The sequence below is a fragment of the Ranitomeya variabilis genome, chromosome 3, assembly GCF_051348905.1.
Source record: "Ranitomeya variabilis isolate aRanVar5 chromosome 3, aRanVar5.hap1, whole genome shotgun sequence".
NCBI lineage: Eukaryota > Metazoa > Chordata > Amphibia > Anura > Dendrobatidae > Ranitomeya > Ranitomeya variabilis.
This window is the reverse complement of record NC_135234.1, coordinates 193,382,222-193,405,426: the sequence shown is the minus strand read 5'-3', so window position 1 is coordinate 193,405,426 and position 23,205 is coordinate 193,382,222. Positions and strand designations below refer to the sequence as shown.

The 23,205-nt window shown below is 44.0% G+C and overlaps 1 protein-coding gene across 2 annotated transcripts in view; it reads left to right on the top strand.

Annotated features, from left to right (window-relative positions):
- PHTF1 (putative homeodomain transcription factor 1) overlaps positions 1–23,205 on the top strand; it is a 255,671-nt gene that overhangs the window by 13,569 nt on the left and 218,897 nt on the right. The window contains exon 3 of one of the 2 annotated variants that reach the window (XM_077294934.1): positions 10,074–10,130. In XM_077294934.1, the coding sequence (XP_077151049.1) occupies positions 10,074–10,130 (57 nt within the window). Of the gene's footprint in view, positions 1–10,073; positions 10,137–23,205 lie in introns of both variants that reach the window. The other variant, XM_077294933.1, reaches the window with a different exon arrangement.

Here is a 23,205-nt window from a genome sequence, read left to right as displayed (position 1 = left end):
TTCTGACATGTATGTTTTGGGTATTTTCCTTTCTTTCTTTAGCGTAACCACACCATAGATAGAATAGTTTGTAATTTTTGGGGGGTTTCTTTTTCTTACAGATTTCTGGCAACCGGAGAGAGTTTATCATCCCTCCACTTCCAATACCGGCTTGGAATATCCACCCTGTCCGGAATAGTTGCGGACACCTGTCAGGCTTAGTGGAATGTACTCCGGGATGAGTTTATACCCCTACCCACCGTCGACATGTGGCTTGAAATTTCGGAAAAATTCTGGAGTGTGTGTGATTTCCCCAACTGTTTAGGAGCGGTGGATGGAAAGCACATCCGCATTATTAAACCTGCCAGAACAGGATCGGAGTATATCAACTATAAAAAATATTTTTCTGTTGTGCTCATGGCAATAGCTGATGCGAACTGTCGCTTCATCGCCGTGGACATTGGAGCTTTTGGGCATGGCAACGATTCCCAGACTTTCAAAAACTCGGATATGGGCCGCCGTGTGTATGGCAAAAATTTCAATTTTTCCCCGCCACAACCTCTCCCCAACACTCAAGGTCCACCGATGCCATTTGTTATGGTTGGGGATGAGGCCTTTCAGATGTGTGAAAACCTACTGAAGCCCTATTCCAGTCGGGACTTGAACCACACTAGAAGGATCTTTAACTACAGACTGACCAGGGCCCGAAGAACAGTAGAGTGTACCTTTGGCATTCTGGTCTCTAAATGGCACATTCTTGCATCAGCCATAAATCTAAAAGTGGAAACAGTCGACGAGGTGGTCAAAGCCTGTGTGGTTCTGCACAATTATATAATGGCTAAGGAGCAACCCAACATTGAACTGGATGAACCAGTTGCACACCCACTGCCCGATTTCCAGCATTACCCGCTGCGGTCAACTGCAGCAGTTGGTCACATGCGGGACCAATTTGCTGCCTTTTAGTTGATTCAGATATTGGACATGTGTCATGGCAGGACAATGTTGTGTAAATGTCCTGTTGTAATTCGATCTGTACCAGTAATTTTCTGAAATGATAATATTTCTCATTAATAAACTTTAGTTTTGGTTGTGTTGACCGTGTCTCCTATGTTTTTCCTCTACAAACCAAGGCTGTCCTAAAGCTAACAGTATTTGGTCTGTATTTAATATCAGTATTTGTAATCCAAAACCAGGAGTGGGTGATAGAGGCAGAGGTGATAGTTATTATATTAATATCATAATTTACTTATTGTTCCACTCCTTGTTTTGGCTTACAAATACTGATATAAAACACTGGCCACATACTGCTAGTGTTATGGCAGCCATGTTGCTTTATTGGTAAGCTTGTTGACGTCATTGCGTTCTGATTCTGTTCTGCTGTATCCATTGGACAGAGACTGAAGAGACAATGGCTGTCACACTAAAGAGATCTATTCTCATCAAGTCAGGTGTCAGAAATAATGAATTCATGATGCACATACAGCTTCATGAATTCACTACTTCTGACACCTGTGCAGGTGAGCATAGATATGCCGTGTATGACCAGCATCGTCCCTTCAATTTGTGTGCAATAGATTATGTACACAGAAGAGAAAATGGAGGTTATACAAGGCAGTTCTCTACTCACCAGGTTAGGTGTCCTAACTAATGAGTTTTTTGACACCTGACCTGTTCAGTAGAGTTCTGCACTGTATGTCCACCATTTTCTCTTTTGACTGCAACACTAGTCACAGACAAAGTAGAAAGAAGAGATTATGGAGATAATACAAGTATACATTTTTTGGCCCACCTCATATCTCTATACTAAAGACACACAAAGCTGCAGTCTTTTTTTTATAACTACTGGAGATATGATGTGGCCAAAAAAATAAAGTGTGTGACGAAGTTTCTTATTTGGCGCACGGTGTGTGTTGCCGGCGGCGGAAGACACAATAAACCAAACATAATTGGGGCAAATCAAATTTTTTTTATTTTTTAACAACCAAAAAATATATTTAACTGCGCCGGCTTGGGGTAGAGTGATGTAAACGGGGGGTGTGAAGCACTGAGGCCTGGCTAACCGTGGACGACACAGAGGTGGCAGGAGAAGGGGCAATGAAACTAGTAGGGTCTGGAAGTTCGGGGATGGGGCTTGACACATGAGAGTCTTGAGACGCACTGGAAGGGTGAGACAAACCTGACATTACAGACACATTGGGAGGTGAAGGGGGAGGAATACTAAGAGTCCTCTGGTTTTTTGGGGTTTTTTTTGGGGGGGTTGCCGGGTTCTGGGAAGCCTTGGTGGGCTCATATGGCATGACGTAAAAGTGGGTGACCTGTCAGGGTCCGGCTGCACCATGCCAGAGTCCATAGTGCTCGTAGAGCGTGCAGCCATGCCAGAGTCCATAGTGCTCGTAGAGCGTGCAGCCATGCCAGAGTCCATAGTGCTCGTAGAGTGTAAGGCCATGCCAGAGTCCATAGTGCTCGTAGAGCGTAAGGCCATGCCAGAGTCCATAGTGCTCATAGAACTTGCAGCCATGCCAGAGTCCATAGCGCTTGTAGAGAGTAAGGCCATGCCAGGGTCCTGCTGCATCGTGGTGGTGGTGGTATGGAAGGCCATGCCAGGGTCCTGCTGCATCGTGGTGGTGGCGGTACACAAGGCCATGCCAGGGTCCTGCTGCATCGTGGTGGTGGCAGTACGCAAGGCCATGCCGGGGTCCTGCTGCATCGTGGTGGTGGCGGTACGGAAGGCCATGCCAAGGTCCTGCTGCATCGTGGTGGTGGCGGTACGGAAGGCCATGCCAGGGTCCTGCTGCATCGTGGTGTCAGTGGAGGAGGTCCAAGCAGGAGCAGCAGTTGTCATGGTGGTGGAGGTGGGATGTCCAACTGCACTCGGCATGGTGGTGGTGCTGTAGTGGTGTCCGGCAGTGCTAGGAATTGAGGTGGCCGTGCACCAGTATGCAGCAGAGGTCGGCATTGAGGTTAATCGTGACAGTGAAGGCACAGGTTGATATGCCGACACTGTTTGCTGGAAATACCGACTCTGCTGCATAGCCTGCACGTAAGCAGCATTGCAGGCCTGCATGACACTCAGCTGGAGATCAGGAGTAAGGTGTTCCGATTTGGTTAAAAAAATGATGTGCTGGCCTCTGGAGGTCGGCTTTCACTTGGCCAAGGCTTTTGGTGACCTCCTGGATACGTGCATTCAAGAGGTTATGTGAAATATCCATTTGGTCACTCAAAGCCTTGACTGCGTCGTTTAAAACCGAGCTCAAGTGCAAAAGCTCGGGCATGAGTGACCTGTCAGATGCCCTCTGCCGCTGCCGGGAGGAGCCCCAAAAAAAAGGGGCAGTGGAAGAGGACTGCGAAAGGGGAAGACCTTATGGACCAGCTCCCTGGTCTCCAGTTAGTGTGGAAGACCCACTTGCTGCAGCGCTGCTGGATGGCTGGGACGGGTCCGTGGCTGTCGGATGAAGGACCGATCCAGAACCTGGGCCAACAGTTGTGCTCCATGTGCTGTGAGAAAAGGAAAAAGAAAATTAATACCAAAAATTAACCAGACGCAAAATCCTGTGGAATAGAAATATACAGATTATGGCAATACAATACAACCTAATGAAAGGGAAAAATACTTACGTTTTCTGGGCAAGGACCAGTCTTAAAAATGCCAGAACGCGATGGTATTTGTATTTTCTGATCCTTGCTCCTGAACCACTGGGAACACGGCTCTCTTGACGCAGGTCCTTGTGGAAGCGGTCCTTCATCGAACGCCTACGTGTTTTGACTTTGGCCACTGTTAAAAAAAAAAAAAATGGTCAGAATATGGACTTTTGGCCATGCTCACACAACTGTGTGTGATGAGAGAAACTCCTGAGAGTTTCTTTCATCACACACAGTTGTGTGAGCACGGCCAAGGTCTCTGCTGCTTCACACTGCAGTGCAATACTTACCAAATGCATTTCGGACCCGAGTCGGGGCGTTGTCCCAGCCATCCCACATCTCTTTGGCCACCTCATTCCATAGGCGCCGGATCGTGACGTTGTTTGAGTGCAGTGGATCCCAGGTGTCCCACAACGTGACTCGCTCCTGCACCAGGGAGATGAGGAGGTCATTTTCAATTAGGTCATCCTCCCGTTGTGGAACCTAAAAATTAAATAAAGTCATTAAAGTTTAGTGAATTAACATAAGGAAAAAAAGAAAAAAGATGCTGAGAAATGGCATTAATAGGAAAGTCAACATACAAAAGGATTCCAGAAGAAAAAAGTTAAGAAATAGGAAGGGAAAGAAAAGAAGATTCAAGAATATTAGACTGAGGATACAGTAAACAGTCAGCATTGTATACGTACCCGCTGCCGTCTTTCCACCTGACCTTGAGTCCGCTGCTCCTGCCCAGTTTGAGCCGCAGTTGAAGAAGAGCTCTAAAAAAATGAAAAATTCTAATTGTCACATGTGTAGATGTGACAGTGAATACTTACCAATCTGACGAGGCAAGTACTAACCTCACTGACATGCTCGACTTCCGACTGTCCTGGACGAAACTCCTCACCAGATGAAGAATCCAAGGAAGACATTCTGATGCATGTAGAAAGAAAGAAATGCAAGAAATTAGGACATGTAGAGACAGAAAATAGAAAATAAAGGCATTGGCTAGGATATACTCACATTGTTCAGGGTCTTGTTTTCCTCCAAGATGTAGCCTGTGTCTCGTCTGCTTCAGTGTCTGCTGAGTAGTGACCTGCAAATGTCCACTCCCTCCCTTTATCACCTTGTATGTGGGGGGTGGCTTATCAGTGTCTAGACATGTTTTTCTCTATTGAAACGCATGCGTTCACGAACGCAAGCAAACGCATGTGCTTTTGAACGCATGCGTTCATATAGACAGCAATGCGTTTTTTTGCCGCAATCCTTGCTCAATCGACCGCATGCGTTTCCAGGTGGCAAATTGATGCCTCTAAAAATTACTACATGTTGCATTTCCGTGCCAAGTCGCAAACGATGAAACGACGCATGCGTCGTCAAACGCGGCACAACGCGAAAAATCAAAAGCGCATGCGTCCCTAATGTTAAATATAGGAATACACAATGCATGCAGATATATGCGGTAGAAACACTGCAGACACAACCGCAAATGTGAAACCAGCCTTAATCCCACAGTCAGCCACACACTGTGATGCCCCTACAACCCAACACATGCAGTAAAATGCTTTCATAGTAGATTCCCCCACATGTAGTATGATGCCTCCACATTACATTTGGAAGGAAATAATACATTTCTGACTTTCTGCTATCTAGCAAAATCTAGCCTGTGGGATCTCTGATATAATGTGATATTATCCATACATTTAGCTATTGATATTTATGCAGCATTTCTAGTTCCATATCAATTAAGTGGTGGGCATCCATCTCATTTTGCTAAGGGGCCGTATGAATACTGATCAGTGATTGACCTTTATGACTCCTTTATTACATGTCCATACAGCTCACATCAGAGGCGTAGCTAGAGTTTTGGTTCGGGGGTGGCGAAGCTTCTGAGTGGGCCCCTAACCAGGTAACCTTGATTACAACTGGGTTACGCACCTTAATAGTGGAGAAGAACCTCAGCAGATGATCATGCTGTTACTGAAGATAATATATTTATATATATATAAGACCAACATGAATATTACCGCCATATGGTCAGTGGTAGATACCAGTCCTACAGAACATATAACAGATCACAGCACAGTTACAGATAATGACTTACTGCTAACGTTCTTTCTGGTGGAATCGTTCATTTGTCCCGTCTTTTCCATCTGACCCAGACCGACATGACAACTTCTTCCAGCCAGGACTCGTCTGCAGAGAATATAACAAAGACACTTTTCACTTCTCATATTCCAGCCATCACATCTATTCCCAACCTGCACAAACTCCTCATCCTACTGATACCCCAATACTGAGCTGCTGCTGCTGTATGTGTCCCTATTACTGCACCTGATACCCCAATACTGAGCCACTGCTGCCATAGGTGTCCCTATTACTGCCCCTGATACCCCAATACTGAGCCGCTGCTACCGTATGTGTCCTTATTACTGCACCTGCTGTGTGGTTCTCTGTGCCTTCTAAATTCTAAAACAACCCTCTATAATATAGTAATGCCGGGTGCAAGTGCCCTAGAAAACAAAAAATAGTCACAGTAACCTGAGTTCCCCTATAACAATAAGTGCCCACTTTACATTTAATAATGTCCCGAGTCTCCTCCCTGTACAGCTCCCCTATATACAGTATGATGCTCTCTTATACACAGTATAATGCCCCTCACTGTATAGTACCACCCACACTGACCCCTTAGTAGCCTCCAAACTGCTTGATGGCTCCAACACTGTATGATGGTCCCTTCACTGTAATCCCCACACTGTACGATGGCCCCTCACTGTAATCTACACAGTGTATGATGGCCCCCTAGATAGCCTCTATATAGTATAATGCACCACATAGTCCTAAATGTAGTATAATGCACTCCCCATAAGCCTCCATATACACTGTGTTCCAAATTATTATGCAAATAATATTTCCTCATATTTTCTCTAAATTACCTATCTGAATTGCAGTCATTGTTATTTTCCAGTCATCTACTATTCTAGTATAATTGCAATGTTTTGGAAAAAACTGCCTATGAAAACAGTATCTTTAAAAAAAAAAATAAACACTCGAAATGCATGTTCCAAATTATTATGCACAGCAGAGTTTTCAACCTTTTTTTTATTTTGAACAAAAAAATGGTCAATTGTGAAGTTATAAGCATTATCAGCTTATTACAAAATGAAAAACAGTTTTCAAGTGAAAACTTTATTCTAGGTGATGTTACATTTGCACGTAGGACCCCATGTTCTAAAGAAGCTTCTGAACTCTCTGGTCCGTTGAATTTGTCAGTTTTTGGATGGTTTCTGCTTCAGTTGTTTTGCATGTGGACAGAGTACCCTCCCAGAGCTGTTGATTAGATGTGAACTGCCTCCCACCATCATAGACACTCCTTTTGATGATGCTCCAGAGGTTCTCAATGGGGTTGAGTTCAGGGGAAGATGGTGGCCACACTATAAGTTTGTCCTCTTTTATGCCCATAGCAGCCAGAGATGCAGATGTGTTTTTTTGCAGCATGAGACGGTGCATTATCATGCATGAAAATGATCTTGCTGCGGAAAGCACGGTTCTTCCTCTTGAACCATGGCAGGAAGTGTTGTTTTAGAAACTCCACATAGATTATGGAGTTCATCTTTACCCCTTCAGGGATCATAAAGGGCCCGACAGACAATCTCTCTCCCCATGATTACAGCCCAAAACATTACTCCACCTCCTCCTTGTTGGCGCCTTAGCCGTGTTTTCATGGGGGGTCCATCCTCCACTCCATCCATCTGGACCATCGAGCGTTGCACGGCACTCATCGGTGAACAAAACAGTTTGGAAGTCAGTCTTCATTTATCGTTTAGCCTACTGGAGCCGTTTCTGCTTGTTGCAGTGGATAGAGGTGGTCGACAGGATGGCTTACGCACAGCTGCAAACCTCTGAAGGACCCTGCATCTTGTTGTTCTGGGGACGTTGGAGGCACCAGCAGCTTCAAAAACTTGTCTGCTGCTATGACAAGGCATTTTTGCAGCTGCTCTTTTAACCTTATGCAATTGCCTGTTGGAAAGAGTCCTCAATTTTTCCTTATCAGCACACACACGTGTGTGCTGGGAATCAGCTACATACTTCTTGATTGTGCGATGATCACGATGAAGTGTCTTGGCAATGTTGATTGTAGTCATGCCTTGACCTAAATACTCCACAATTTGTTGCTTCTCAGCAGCCGACACATCCTTTTTCTTTCCCATTTTGGCAAAAAATGTAGGCTGCTTAATAATGTGGAACAGCCTTCTTAAGTAGTCTTGCCTTTATTTGGACACACCTGCCAAACTAATTTGCACAGGTATCTGCAATTGCTTTCAGTGATATGAAGAGCCCTGACACACATCACCATCTATGAGTTTAAATGACAGACAAAAAATTCTAACCTTATCACTCCTAAACTCTATGTGCATAATAATTTGGAACACAGTGTAGTATAATGCACTCCCCATAGGCCTACTATATATTGTATAATGTACCCCCCATAGGCAGACTCTATAGCCCAAGGCAGCCCCCATAGGCAAACTCTATACTTTATAATGCATCCCCATAGGCAAACTCTATTGCATAAGGGTGCACCCATAGGCAGACTCTATTGCACAAGGCAGCACCCATAGGCAGACTCTATAGCACAAGGCAGCACCCATAGGCAGACTCTGTAGTATCAGGCAGCACCCATAGGCAGACTATATAGCACAAGGCAGCACCCATAGGCAGACTCTGTAGTATCAGGCAGCACCCACATAGGCAGACCCTGTAGTATAAGGCAGCACCCCCATAGGCAGACCCTGTAGTATGACAGCTCCCCAATAGGCAGCTCCTGTAATCTAAGGCAGCACCCCTATAGGCAGACCCTGTAGAATAAGGCAGCAACCCTATAGGCAAACCCTGTAATATAAGGCAGCACCCCTATAGGCAGACCCTGTAATATAAGGCAGCACCCCTATAGGCAGACCCTGCAGTATAAGGCAGAACCCCCATAGGCAGATCTTGTAGTATCAGGCAGCACCCATAGGCAGACTATATAGCACAAGGCAGCACCCACATAGGCAGACCCTGTAGAATAAGGCAGCAACCCTATAGGCAAACCCTGTAATATAAGGCAGCACCCCTATAGGCAGACCCTGTAATATAAGGCAGCACCCCTATAGGCAGACCCTGCAGTATAAGGCAGAACCCCCATAGGCAGATCTTGTAGTATAAGGCAGCACCCCTATAGGCAGACCCTGTACTATAAGGCAGCACCCCTATAGGCAGACCCTGTAGTATAAGGCAGCACCCATAAAAAATAAATAAATAAATAAATACTCACCTCTCTTCCTCCACAGCTCTGAGCGCCCGCTCATCTCCTGACAGTGGGCGCCGGCTAGTGACGTAATCACGCGCCCTGTTGGTGTCTGCATCGGTGACATCAGATGCTGCATAGCGCTCCTTCTCCCATCAATGCGATCAGCTGTATCGGCTAAATGCTTTGCGCGCCGATACAGTTACAGTAGCGTAGCTCCGGGTGGGCCCCCTCAAAGCACAGGGCCCTGGGCGACTGCCCCCTCTGCCCCACCGGTAGCTACGCTACTAGCTCACATACACTGCCGTACACGCTTAGTCAGATTCCATTTGTGCACATTCTGTTCTCTAGAAAGAAAAAATGTTTACTTTTTATTGTATTCTACTGCCTCCCGTACACTTCTCTGCCATCCTATTTGACCTATTGATGAGGGTATATAATCCTGATCCCACCAATCTGCAGGTATTTAAAATACTTGTAAAATGTAAAAAAATTAATAAACATTTACTCTAAAAATATTTTGTTTTGTGTCTTCACTCTTCAGCTAATATGAAGACCTTTGTATCTCCATAGCTGTAACCTACAACTGTGTGCAATCTGATACTTACATTCAGCCACATAACAATAAGTAGGGGACTATAGGAATAGTTGTGAACGCAGGATAACGCTACGTCACATGTCCATTTACAGACCTCAATCCCTGGACTGTCTCCTCACAGGCATACAGGTGTTTCTCACAAAATTAAAATATCCTCAAAAAGTTAATTTAATCCAGTTCTCCAAAACAAAAAGTAAAACTCATATATCATATAGAGTCATTACAAACAGAGTGATCTATTTCAAGGGTTTATTTCTGTTAATATTGATGACTATGGCTTACAGAAAATAGATCATTCTGTTTGTAATGACTCTATATAATGTACGAGTTTCACTTTTTGTAATGAGGAACTGAAATAAATAAACATTTTGATGATATTCTAATTTTGTGAGAAGCACCTGTATATGAAGTTATTAGTTCGGATCAGGAGGCATGAAGTCAAACCGTGGATTGTTGTCCGTACATGGACCGTGAAATACAGACCAAGACCACACACATAGCTTTGCAGTCGATAATAATATAGACATATAGGTCTGCATACTAAAAATATCACTACGAACACCTCTCACCGTGTAATCTTTTCTGCAGATTGGAGCATATGATCAACAAATATGGGAGAAATCAGTAGAACAGAAGGAGACCAAGGTGAAGGTAAACTTTATATTTCTATAGCATACCAATAGAGCATATTAAGTAAACTTGAAAGGTGTGATTTCCACTAACTACCTGTGGACGGATGATAAATACAGTATATGACCATTTGGAGTCCAGTAGTTTGGCCCCCACCGATCATGAGAAACAGTGCATAGTCTCCTCTGTAAATGGTAATGTGCATGAATTGCTCCACTCACTTGGAATGGGACTTACCGTATATAGAAAGCCAAGCATCGTATTCAGCCATGTTCGTCTATGGCCCAAACTGACTGCTTATAGGGTTACAGTGTGATGAGTGGCGCTTTTATATACTATGTATACTGTAAACCCATTTCTTTTCTTAGATGTTTTGTCATTTTCTGAAAATAAAATTTAGGCTTGGTAAATAAAAGTAGGTATACAGTTTAAGTAATAATTCAATTACAATCATGTTATTAGCTGCATATGATTTTCTTGAATATATCTAATCTATGATAACTCCCCAAAAGAAAAAGTTCATCTGGATAAGATCTGGTGACCATTGTGGACATTCAACTAGGCTTCGTCTACCCATCCACTTATGGCAATAAATATTATATATATATCATGGTCAGCATAATTTTTCTGGATGAAAATACTGATTTGTTAAAGAAGGGTTATTGATGACATCTGCTGGAAGGAAAGGGAAATTCTTATCTCTAGGTCTTAGATACATTTTTCACTTGCATTCTTTTCGTATACATCCTTGCTTGTATAGAGTTTAAAGATTCATGTTAAATTTAGACAAGCCCTAGCTCCGACTAAAAAGCTGCCAGCATCCAGTTTTACATATATGTAGTTGCATGTAAACGTTTGGGCATCCCTGTTGAAAATTACTATAATTCTGAACAGTTAAGCAAGTTAAAGACTAAATGATCTCTAAAAGGTCTAAAGTAAAAAATGACATGTTTCCTTTCTATGTTAAGCAAAAAAAAAAAAAAATAAATAAAAAAATTAAAAAATATATATATATATATATATATATATATATATATATATATATAGTCGTTTTTTACATTACAAAAAGGAAAATGGACAGATGGGCAGATGCCACGCAGCGCGCCGATACAGTTACCTTCTGCGGCAGAGCAGAGAGAATCGATCTCCCTGCTCAGCCACTATGGGGCCCCTGAGCAGGCCGGGGACCCGGTGCCAGCAGTAGGCCCCCGCCTGTCATTGCAGGGTCAGCTGTACCGGCATTTAGCCAATACAGCTGACCGCAATGATAAGGAAAGGAGCGCTGCGCTGCACTCCTTCCCCCATCATCCCCTGTCAGCATCTGACGTCGGTGACGCTAAAAGGGGGGGGCAATGACGTCACTGCCTGGTGCCCGCTGTCAGGAGACAAGCGGGAGCTCAGAGCAGCGCAGGAACCAGGAAGAAGAGAGGTGAGTATTTATTTTTTTTTTAAGGGGTGCTGCCTTATAATACAGGATCTGCCTATGGGGGGTCTGCCTAATACTACAGGGTCTGCTTATGGGGGGTCTGCCTAATGCTGCAGGGTCTGCCTATGGGGGTCTTCCTAATACTACAGGGTCTGCCTATGGGGGTCTGCCTTATACTGCAGGGTCTGCCTATGCGGGGTCTGCCTAATACTACAGGGTCTGCCTATGGGTAGTCTGCCTAATGCTACAGGATCTGCCTATGGGGGTCTGCATAATACTAAAGGGTCTGCCTAAGGGGGGTCTGCCTAATGCTACAGGGTCTGCCTATGGGGGAGGTCTGCCTAATATTACAGGGTCTGCCTATGCGGGGTCTGCCTAATACTATGGGGTCTGCCTGTGGGGGGTCTACCTTATACTACAGGGTCTGCCTATGGGGGTGTCTGCCTAATACTACAGGGTCTGCCTATGGGGGGTCTGCCTTATAGTACAGGGTCTGCCTATGGGGGTGCTGCCTTATAGTACAGGGTCAGCCTATAGGGGTGCTACCTTATACTACAGGGTCTGCCTGCAGGGTGCTACCTTATACTTAAGAGTCTGCCTATGGGGTGCTGTCTTATACTGCAGAGTCTGCCTATGGGGAGTGCATTATAAAATATAGAGTCTGTCTATGGGGAGTGCATTATACTATATTGAGGACTATCTGGTACATTATACTATATTGAGGACAATCTGGTACATTATACTATATTGAGGAGTATCTGGTGCATTATACTATAAAGAGGCTATCTAGAGGGGCATCATACAGTGTGGGGATTACAGTGTTGGAGCCATCAAACAGTTTGGAGGCTACTAAGGGGTCAGTATACTGTGTGTGTAGTACTATACAGTGAGGGGCATTATACTGTGCATAAGAGAGCATCATGCTGTGTATATGGGGAGCTGTACAGGGGGGAGACTCGGGACATTATTAAATGTAAAGTGGGCACTTATTGTTATATGGGAACTCAGGTTACTGTAACTGTCAAAGGGGTACACATGGCAATATTACTTTCTAGCGGACAAAATATGGGCACTGTTTTCTAGGGCACTTGTGCCCAGCATTACTATATTATAGAGGGGTGCTTTAGAATTTGGAAGGCACAGTGTACCACATAGCGGGTGCAGTAATAGGGACACATACGGCAGCAGCGACTCAGTATTGGGGTATCGGGCAGTAATAGGGACACATACAGCAGCAGCGGCTCAGTATTGGGGTATCAGGTGCAGTAATAAGGACACATACGGCAGCAGCGGCTCAATATTGGGGTATCAGGGGCAGTAATAGGGACATATATGGCAGCAGCGGCTCAGTATTGGGGTATCAGGGGCAGTAATAGGGACACATATGGCAGCAGCGGCTCAGTATTGGGGTATCAGGGGCAGTAATAGGGACACATATAGCAGCAGCGGCTCAGTATTGGGGTATCAGGGGCAGTAATAGGGACACATACGGCAGAAGTGGCTCAGTATTGGGGTATCAGGGGCAGTAATAGGGACACATACGGCAGCAGCGGCTCAGTATTGGGGTATCAGTAGGATGAGGAGTTTGTGCAGGTTGGGAATAGAGGGTGATGGGGCTGGAATGTGAGAAGTGAAATGTGTCTTTGTTGTTTTCTCTGCAGCCGAGTCCTGGCTGGAGAAGCTGTCATGTCGTTCTGCTCTAGATGGGAAAAGTGAACGATTCCATCATAAAGAACGTCAGCGGTAAGTCACCATCTGTAACTGTGCTGTGATCTATGTTCTGTAGGGCTGGTATCTACCACTGACCATATGGTGGTATTATCCATATTGGTCTTTGTATAGAGATTATCTTCAGTAATAGTGCGGTCATCTGCTGAGGTTCTCCTCCAGTATTAGGGCACGTCCCGAGTTGTAATCAAGGTTACCTGGTTAGGGGCCCACTCAGAAGCTTCGCCCCGCTGAACCAAAACCCTAGCTACGCCTCTGACTTTGACCAAGGTTTCAGATCTTATTTAGCTTGTTAGGGTTATGAATTGTTCACTATCATCGTTAGGAAAGGCCAGGTGATGCAATTTTTCCAGCTTTATTAAAATTCAGACCCCTCTAACCTTGTGCAAACAAACAGCCGCCATGGTTTCTTCTAAGCAGCTGCCCATCACTCTGAAAATGAAATTGGCGAATGCCCAAAAAGCAGCAGAAGACTATAAGAAGATAGCAAAGCATTTTCAAGTTGCCCTTTTCTCAGCTTCAAATTAAATTAAGAAATGGCAGTTAACAGGAACAGTAGAGGTCAAGATAAGGTCTGAAAGATCAAGCAAAATTTCTGTGTGATCTGCTCATAGGATTATTACAGAGGCAAATAAGAACCTCTGCTTGACTGCAAAAGACCTTCAGAAAGACTGGGCAGACTCTGAAATTGTGGTACATTGTTCTACAGTTTAGAGACACCTGTACAAATATGGCAAGAGTCCCAAATATGGAAGAGTCATCAGAAGAAAACCTCTCCTGCGTCTTCACCATAAAATTCGACATCAGAAGTATGCATAAGAACATCTAAACAAGCCTGATGCATTTTGGAAACAAGTCCTGTGGACCGATGAGGTTAAATTAGAATTCTTTGCCACAATGATCAAAGGTATGTGTGGAGATAAAAGGGCACAGAATTTCAGGAAACCAACCATTAAGCATGGGGGTGGATCAATCATGCTTTGGAGTTGTGTTGCCACCGATGGCACTGGGAACATTTGTCGGGTAGAGGAAAGAATGGATTAAATGACATTTTAACAAATTCTTAATGCAAACATAGTGCCATCTAAAAAAAAAAGCTGAAGTAGAAAGGAGTATGGCTTCTACAAATGGATAATGATCCTAAACACATGTCAAAATCCACAATAGACTACCTCATTAGATGCAAGCTGAAGGTTTTACAATGGCCCTCACAGTCCCCTGATCTGAACATCATTGAAAATCTATGGCTAGAACTCAAAATAGCAGTGCCTGCAATGCAACCCAGGAATCTCACAGAACTGGAAGAATTTTCTAAGGAAGAATGGATGAAAATCCCTCAAACAAGAATTAAAAGACTCATTGCTATCTACAAAAAGCTGGTATACTTTCCAAAAAGGGTGCTACTATGTACTAACCATGCAGGGTGCCAAAACCTTTGCATCGGCCCATTTTCCTTTTTTGTAATTTTTAAAATGTTAAACATGACATTACATTTTTTTCCTAAGATACAAAGGAAATGTATCATCTAACTTGAGGCCTTTTATTGATCATTTCATCTTCAACTTGCTTAACTGTTCACAATAACAATAATTTTTCCTAGGAATGTCTGAACCATTGCATGCCACTGTATGCACCCATTAATTACATTGGATATTAGTATGTCATACATCTTGAGACACCTCCTTGCAGGGATTACCATAATTGGGAAACGTGACCTCGAAAGCCAACCTCCACTAACTTTTTTATGATTATCCTGAATAATTGTTTTCCTTTATGTTGCCTACAATACATAAATATATATGTATGTATATATACATGTCTGACAGCCATTCTATTCCAGTGTCAGTTGAATTCTAACCAGAGTACAACTCATTCTATTTAATGTGCTCCTGATTAGGTGATCACCTGAGCCAAATCTTATTTAACGAAGGAAAGTATAAAAAACACTGCTGTGGTGTTCACAATCCTCTTGCAATAGGACAAGCTGGATGGCAAAACAAGTGCTATTAATGTCCCAAAAGTAATATGAATGAAAAAATAACTTTTAACCATGCTAAAGGAGTTGAAAAGAAAAGTCTTGAGTGAGGAAAAGAAGGGTTCAATTCTGGCTTTACTAGCAAAGGGCACAGTGAGTGTCATGTTGCCTCCATCCTGAACATATCTAAGGTGGCAGTCCATTACAACATGGTCAAGCAGCAGACATTGGGGACAACAAAGCTACAGACCGGCAGAGGGCGAAAACGACTCTCCACTGACCGGAATAACCATCATCTTATTCGAATGTCACTCAGCAACTGCCAGATGATATCAAGTGACCTACAAAAGGAATGGCAAATGGCAGCTGGGGTGAAGTGCACGGCAAGAACAGTTCATAACAGGCTTATAGAGACAGGACTTAAGTCATGTAAAGGTAGAAAAAATCCTTTCATCAATGAGAAGCAAAGGAGAGCCAGGTGTTGTGAACTATACTTCTTGGCTCCCTCTTGTGGTCACTAGTGGTTTGGCACTTGGATTGTCTTTTCCCAGGTTGGTACTCACCTGGTTCGTTAGGCCTGGGGTGTTGCTATTTAAACTTCCTGGATTCTCAGTCCAGCGCCTGGCATCGTTGTAATCAGTTCATTTCTGTTTGCTCCTGTCTTCAGGTCCTGGTTCTTTGCAAGATAAGCTAAGTCCTGCTTTCTTATTTTTGTTTATTTGCATTGTTCATACTTTTGTCCAGCTTGTACAAAATGTGATTCCTGATATCGCTGGAAGCTCTAGGGGGCTGATATTCTCCCCCCTCACCGTTAGTCGGTTCGGGGGTTCTTGGATATTCAGCGTGGATATTTTGCAGGGTTTTTTGCTGACCATATAAGTCATCTTCCTATCTTCTGCTATTAGTCAGTGGGCCTCTCTTTGCTAAAATCTAGTTCATTCTTACGTTTGTCTTTTCTTCTTACCTCACCGTTATTATTTGTTGGGGGCTTGTATTATAACTTTGGGGTCTTTTCTCTGGAGGCAAGAGAGGTCTTATTTTCCCTGATAGGGCTAATTAGTTCTCCGGCTGGCGCGAGACGTCTAGAATCAACATAGGCACGTTCCCCGGCTACTGTTAGTTGTTTGTGCTAGGATCAGGTATATGGTCAGCCTAGTTACCACTTCCCTATGAGCTGGTATTTATGTTTGCAGACTTTGCTGTAATCTCTGAGATCCTCTGCCATTGGGATCATAACAGTATGCCAGGCCTTGCTCGGGTACAGACAAATTAAATAATCGTCCCTTAGGAAATTTACTGCCAGGAATCAAATCTATAGCGCAGTCACAGTCCCTATGAGGAGGAAGAGCACTGGACCTGGACTCACTGAATACATCCTGATAGTCACACAAATACTCAGGAACTTCTGAAGGAGTAGAAGAAGCAATAGACACCGGCGGAGAATCGCAATGAATTCCCTGACAACCCCAACTCGACACAGACATAGCCTTCCAATCCAAAACTGGATTATGGGTCTGTAACCATGGCAGACCTAAAATGACCAAATCATTCATTTTATGCAGAACAAGAAAACGAATCACCTCCCGATGTTCAGGAGTCATGCACATGGTCACTTGTGTCCAATACTGCGGTTTATTTTCCGCCAGTGGCGTAGCATCAATTCCTCTGAGAGGAATAGGAACTTTTAAAGGCTCCAGGACAAAACCACAGCGCTTGGCAAACGACAAGTCCATAAGACTCAGGGCAGCACCTGAATCCACAAACGCCATAACAGGGTAGGAAGTTCCTGAGTATCCTGGAGTCTCGGAGCCAGCTGGTATTCTTAAAGAGGGAGTAATCGTGTCGGCCATATCTCCTGATTTGCGACATATGTTGCAGAGATTTCAGGCTGGTAGACCTGACTCTTGTCCACCCGACAGACTGTTTGTTCCTGATAAGTGGACCAGCAGAGTTATTTCCGAGGTTCATTCCTCGGTGTTGGCAGGGCATCCGGGAATTTTTGGTACCCGAGATTTGGTGGCTAGGTCCTTTTGGTGGCCTTTCTTGTCACGGGATGTGCGGTCATTTGTGCAGTCCTGTGGGACTTGTGCTCGGGCTAAGCCTTGTTGTTCTCGTGCTAGCGGGTTGCTTTTGCCCTTGCCCGTCCAGAAGAGGCCTTGGACACACATTTCCATGGATTTCATTTCTGATCTTCCGGTGTCTCAAGGAATGTCTGTCATCTGGGTGGTGTGTGATCGTTTTTCCAAGATGGTCCATTTGGTGCCCTTGCCTAAGTTGCCTTCCTCTTCCGATCTGGTTCCTTTGTTTTTTCAGAATGTGGTTCGTTTACACGGCATTCCTGAGAATATCGTGTCCGACAGAGGATCCCAGTTTGTGTCCAGATTCTGGCGATCTTTTTGTGCTAAAATGGGCATTGATTTGTCGTTTTCATCTGCCTTTCATCCTCAGACTAATGGCCAAACGGAGCGAACTAATCAGACACTGGAGGCTTATTTGAGATGTTTTGTTTCTGCGGACCAGGATGATTGGGTGACCTTCTTGCCATTGGCTGAGTTTGCCCTTAATAATCGGGCTAGTTCCGCTACTTTGGTTTCACCATTCTTCTGCAACTCTGGTTTTCATCCTTGTTTCTCCTCGGGTCATGTTGAGTCTTCTGACTGTCCTGGGGTGGATTCCGTGGTGGATAGGTTGCAGCGGATTTGGAATCATGTGGTGGACAACTTGAAGTTGTCACAGGAGAAGGCCCAGTGTTTTGCCAACCGCCGCCGCGGTGTGGGTCCCCGACTTCGTGTTGGGGAATTGGTTTGGTTGTCTTCTCGGTATGTCCCTCTGAAGGTTTCCTCTCCTAAGTTTAAGCCTCGCTTTATTGGCCTTATAAAATTTTGGAAGTTCTTAACCCGGTTTCTTTTCGTTTGGATCTTCCGGTGTCGTTTGCCATTCACAACGTGTTCCATAGGTCTTTGTTGCGGCGGTACGTTGTGCCTGTGGTTCCTGCTGTTGAGCCTCCTGCTCTGGTGTTGGTTGAGGGCGAGTTGGAGTACGTGGTGGAGAAGATCTTTGATTCTCGTGTCTCTAGACGGAGGCTTCAGTATTTGGTCAAATGGAAGGGCTATGGTCAGGAGGATAATTCCTGGGTGGTCGCCTCTGATGTTCATGCGGCCGATTTGGTTTGTGCCTTCCACGCTGCTCATCCTGATCGCCCTGGTGGTCTTGGTGAGGGTTCGGTGACCCCTCCTTAAAGGGGGGGTACTGTTGTGAACTATACTTCTTGGCTCCCTCTTGTGGTCACTAGTGGTTTGGCACTTGGATTGTCTTTTCCCAGGTTGGTACTCACCTGGTTCGTTAGGCCTGGGGTGTTGCTATTTAAACTTCCTGGATTCTCAGTCCAGTGCCTGGCATCATTGTAATCAGTTCATTTCTGTTTGCTCCTGTCTTCAGGTCCTGGTTCTTTGCAAGATAAGCTAAGTCCTGCTTTCTTATTTTTGTTTATTTGCATTGTTCATATTTTTGTCCAGCTTGTACAAAATGTGATTCCTGATATCGCTGGAAGCTCTAGGGGGCTGATATTCTCCCCCCTCACCGTTAGTCGGTTCGGGGGTTCTTGGATATTCAGCGTGGATATTTTGCAGGGTTTTTTGCTGACCATATAAGTCATCTTCCTATCTTCTGCTATTAGTCAGTGGGCCTCTCTTTGCTAAAATCTAGTTCATTCTTACGTTTGTCTTTTCTTCTTACCTCACCGTTATTATTTGTTGGGGGCTTGTATTATAACTTTGGGGTCTTTTCTCTGGAGGCAAGAGAGGTCTTATTTTCCCTGATAGGGCTAATTAGTTCTCCGGCTGGCGCGAGACGTCTAGAATCAACGTAGGCACGTTCCCCGGCTACTGTTAGTTGTTTGTGCTAGGATCAGGTATATGGTCAGCCTAGTTACCACTTCCCTATGAGCTGGTATTTATGTTTGCAGACTTTGCTGTAATCTCTGAGATCCTCTGCCATTGGGATCATAACAGCCAGGCTGAAGTTTGCCAAAGACCATAAGGATTGGACCATAGAGGACTGGAATAAGGTAATCTCTGATGAGTCTAATTTTCAGCTTTGCCCAACACCGGGTCATCTAATGGTTAGATGGAGACCTGGAGAGGCGTACAAGCCACAGTGTCTTGCACCCACTGTGATATTTGGTGGAGGATCGGTGATGATCTGGGGATGCTTCAGCAAGGCTGGAATTGGGCTGGTTGTTCTTTGCAAAGGACATATGAATCAAATTGCATACAAGGTTATCCTGGAAAAACAGTTGATTCCTTCTGCTCAGGCAAAGTTCCCCAACTCTGAGGATTGTTCTCTCCAGCAAGACAATGCTCCATGACACACAGCTAGATCAATCAAGTTGTGGATGAAGAACCACCACATCAAATCTCTGTCATGGCCAGCTCAATCTCCAGGCCTGAACCCCATTGAAAACCTCTGGAATGTAATCAAGAGGAAGATGGATAGTCACAAGCCATCAAACAAAGAAGAACTGCTTACATTTTTGTACCAAGAGTGGCATAAGGTCACCCAAAAGCAGTGTGAAAGACTGGTGGAAAGTATGCCAAGACGCATGAAAGCGGTGATTAAAAATCATGGTTGTTCCTCAAAATATTGAGTTCTAAACTCTTCCTGAGTTAAAAAATTAGTATTGTTGTTTCTAAATGATTATTAACTTGCTTTTGTTGCATTATTTGATGTCTGCAAGCAATGCATTTTTTTTATATTTTGACCATTTCTCATTTTCAGAAAATAAATACAAAATATATTGCTTGGAACTTCGGAGACATGTTGTCAATAGTTTATAGAATAAAAGAAGAATTTACATTTTGCTCAAAAATATACCTATAAAGAGAAAAATCAGACAAACTGAAAATTTTGCAGTGGTCTCTAAATTTTTGCCAGAGCTGTATATATATACAGTTGTGTTCAAAAGTTTACCCACCCTGGCAGAATGTTTGCTTTCTTGGCCTTTTTTCAGAGAACATGAATGATAACACTAAAACTTTTTCACCACTCACGGTTAGTGGTTGGGTGAAGCCATTTATTGTCAAACTATTGTGTTTTCTCTTTTTAAATCATAATAACAACACAAAACATCCAAATGACCCTGGTCAAAAGTTCACATACCTCATTTCTTAATACCATGTATTGCCCCCTCTAACATCAATGACAGCCTGAAGTCTTTTGTGGTAGTTGTGGATGAGGTTCTTTATTTTCTCAGATGGTAAAGCTGCCCAACCTTCTTCTTCTTCTTTGTAAAAAGCCTCCAGTTCCTGAAAATTCCTGGGCTGTCTAGCATGAACTGCACGCTTGAGATCTCCACAGAGTAGCTTAATGATATTGAGGTCAGGAGACTGAGATGGCCACTTCAGAACCTTCACTTTGTTCTGCTGTAGCCAATGACAGGTCAACTTGACCTTGTGTTTTGGATCGTTGTCATGTTGGAACGTCCAAGTACGTCCCTTGCGCTGGTTCCAGGTGATGAGTGCAAATTTGCCTTCAGTATTTTCTGATAACAAGCTGCTTTCATCTTTTCTTCAACTTTGACCAAGTTTCCAGTGTCTTTGTAGCTCACACATTCCCAAAAGATCAGCGATCAACCTCCGTGCTTTACAGTAGGAATAGTGTTCCTTTCATTATAGGCCGTGTTGACCTGTCTCCAAATGTAATGTTTATGGCTATGGCCAAAATGTTCAATTTTGGTCTCATCACTCCAAATTACCTTGTTCCCGAAGTTTAGAGGCTTGTCTCTGTGCTGTTTTGCGTATTGAAGGTGAGATACTTTGTGGCATTTTTGCAGTAATGGCTTTCTTCTGGCGACTCGACCATGCAGCCCATTTTTCTTCAAGTGCCTCATTATTGTACATCTTGAAACAGCCCCACTGCTAGTTTTTAGAGAGTCCTGTATTTCAGCTGATGTTATTTGCTGGTTTTTCTTTGCATCCCAAACCATTTTCCCGGCAGTTGTGGATGACATTTTTGTTGATCTACCTGACAGAGGTTTTGTTTTTACAGAGCCCCTAATTTTCCACTTGGTAATCACAGTTTGAACATTGCTGGCTGGCATAACCAATTCCTTGGATATCTTTTTGTATCCCTTTCCTGTTTTATATAGTTCAACTACCTTTTCCCATAGATTCATTGACAATTCTTTTGCTTTCCCCATGACTCACAATCCAGAAACATCAGTGGATGGATGAAAGATGCAAGAGTCTGTCTGGATCCCAGAAACTCACTCAGATTTTATGCACACACACTGATTACAAGCAAACAGGTCACAGGTGAGGATGTTACCTTTAGTAGCCATTCATTTGTGTCAACTTCTGTGCATGCCAAAATCACCAGGGTATGTGAACTTTTGATCAGGGTTATTTAGATGTTTTGGGTTGTCATTATGATTTAGTTTAAAAAAAGAAAACACAGTAGTTTGATAATAAATGGCTTCGTCCAACCACTAACCATGAGTGGAGAAAAAGTTTTGGTGTTATCATTCATATCCTCTGAAAGAAGGCCATGAAGACGAAAATTCTGCCGGGTATGTAAACTTTTGAGCAAAACTGATCAGATCGGAACTGATCAGGCTCAAGTTTAGGTGAATAATTTAATATGTCATCCAGATAAATAACCACAAATCTGCCTACCAGGTAACTAAAGATGGCGGGTGTGCTCATGAACCCAAATGGCATCACCAGATTCTCATAGTGTCCCTCAGGCATATAGAGTTCTGTTTTCCACTCATCTTTAATGCAAATGAAATTATAGCCCCCCGAGGTCTAGTTCAGAAGACCATTTTGCTCCTACAATCTGATCTGTTCCGAGATGAGGGGGAACCCAGACCGTGATCATATTGAGTTAGTGGAAATCTAGGCATGGGCGTTACCCCACATTTTTTTTCTTTACAAAAAAGAACCCAGTGGCAATGGGAGATGAGGATGCTCTGATGTGATTTGTCAATCTTTCCGTGATATAGTCCTTCATGGCTTTCCTCTCTGGACCAGAGATATTATACAGCCTGCTCTTAGGCAGCTTGGCCCAAGGAGCAAGATTACTGGCACAGTCATAAGGACCATGGGAGGAAGTTCTTTGCACCCCTACATCCCCAAAGTCAGACAGGTATTTTGGCACAGACTGGGTATCCACCCTAGCAAGCCAGATACCCAAGCAGTGCACTTCACAATACTCACTACACTTTACCAATTCCTGAGTCTGCCAATCTACCACAGGATTGTGCAGAGTGAGCCAAGGAGGTCCAAGAACCACAGATGAGGGCAGACCCTCTAGCATATAACAGTCTTTTACCTCAGAGTGCATGGTCTCCACTTGAAGATGTAAACCTTGGACGACTTGTGTAAAATACCCCTGTCTCAAAGGTGTGGAGTCGATGGCAATTATGGGTATTGGTTTGGACAAAGTATGTGGATTGAGGCCTCAGACCTGGAAGAACCTAATGTTGATCACGTTAAACCCCGCCTCACTGTCCAGAAATGCAGACACATCTACCTTAATTTTACCCAGGTGAATTTCAGCTGGCAGAAAAAATTGTGTCTTACCCACAAAGGTGATGAGTACACCTGGGTTGCTAATCTCCCCGCAACCCGGGCATCTTAGTTTTCCGGCGGTTGTTTTAATGTGAGGTTGGGAAGGACACATGCATATTAAATGGCCCTTCTTACCACAGTAAAAACAAGCTCCCCTTTGCGCCGAACAGCATACAGTTTTCCAGAGTGAGTTGCCACACCCACTTGCATAGGTTTCTTAGATGACTCAGTCCTGATTCCCTTGGCCCAGGACCTCCCGCATGCAGTGGTGTCTCCCTATGTCTCTGGCGAAGACGGCGATCAACCAGGATTGCCAGAGATATGGCCACCTCAAGGGAGACTGGAGTCTCATACAAGGCTAAGGCATCCTACACCCTAAGCCCCTCACAGAAC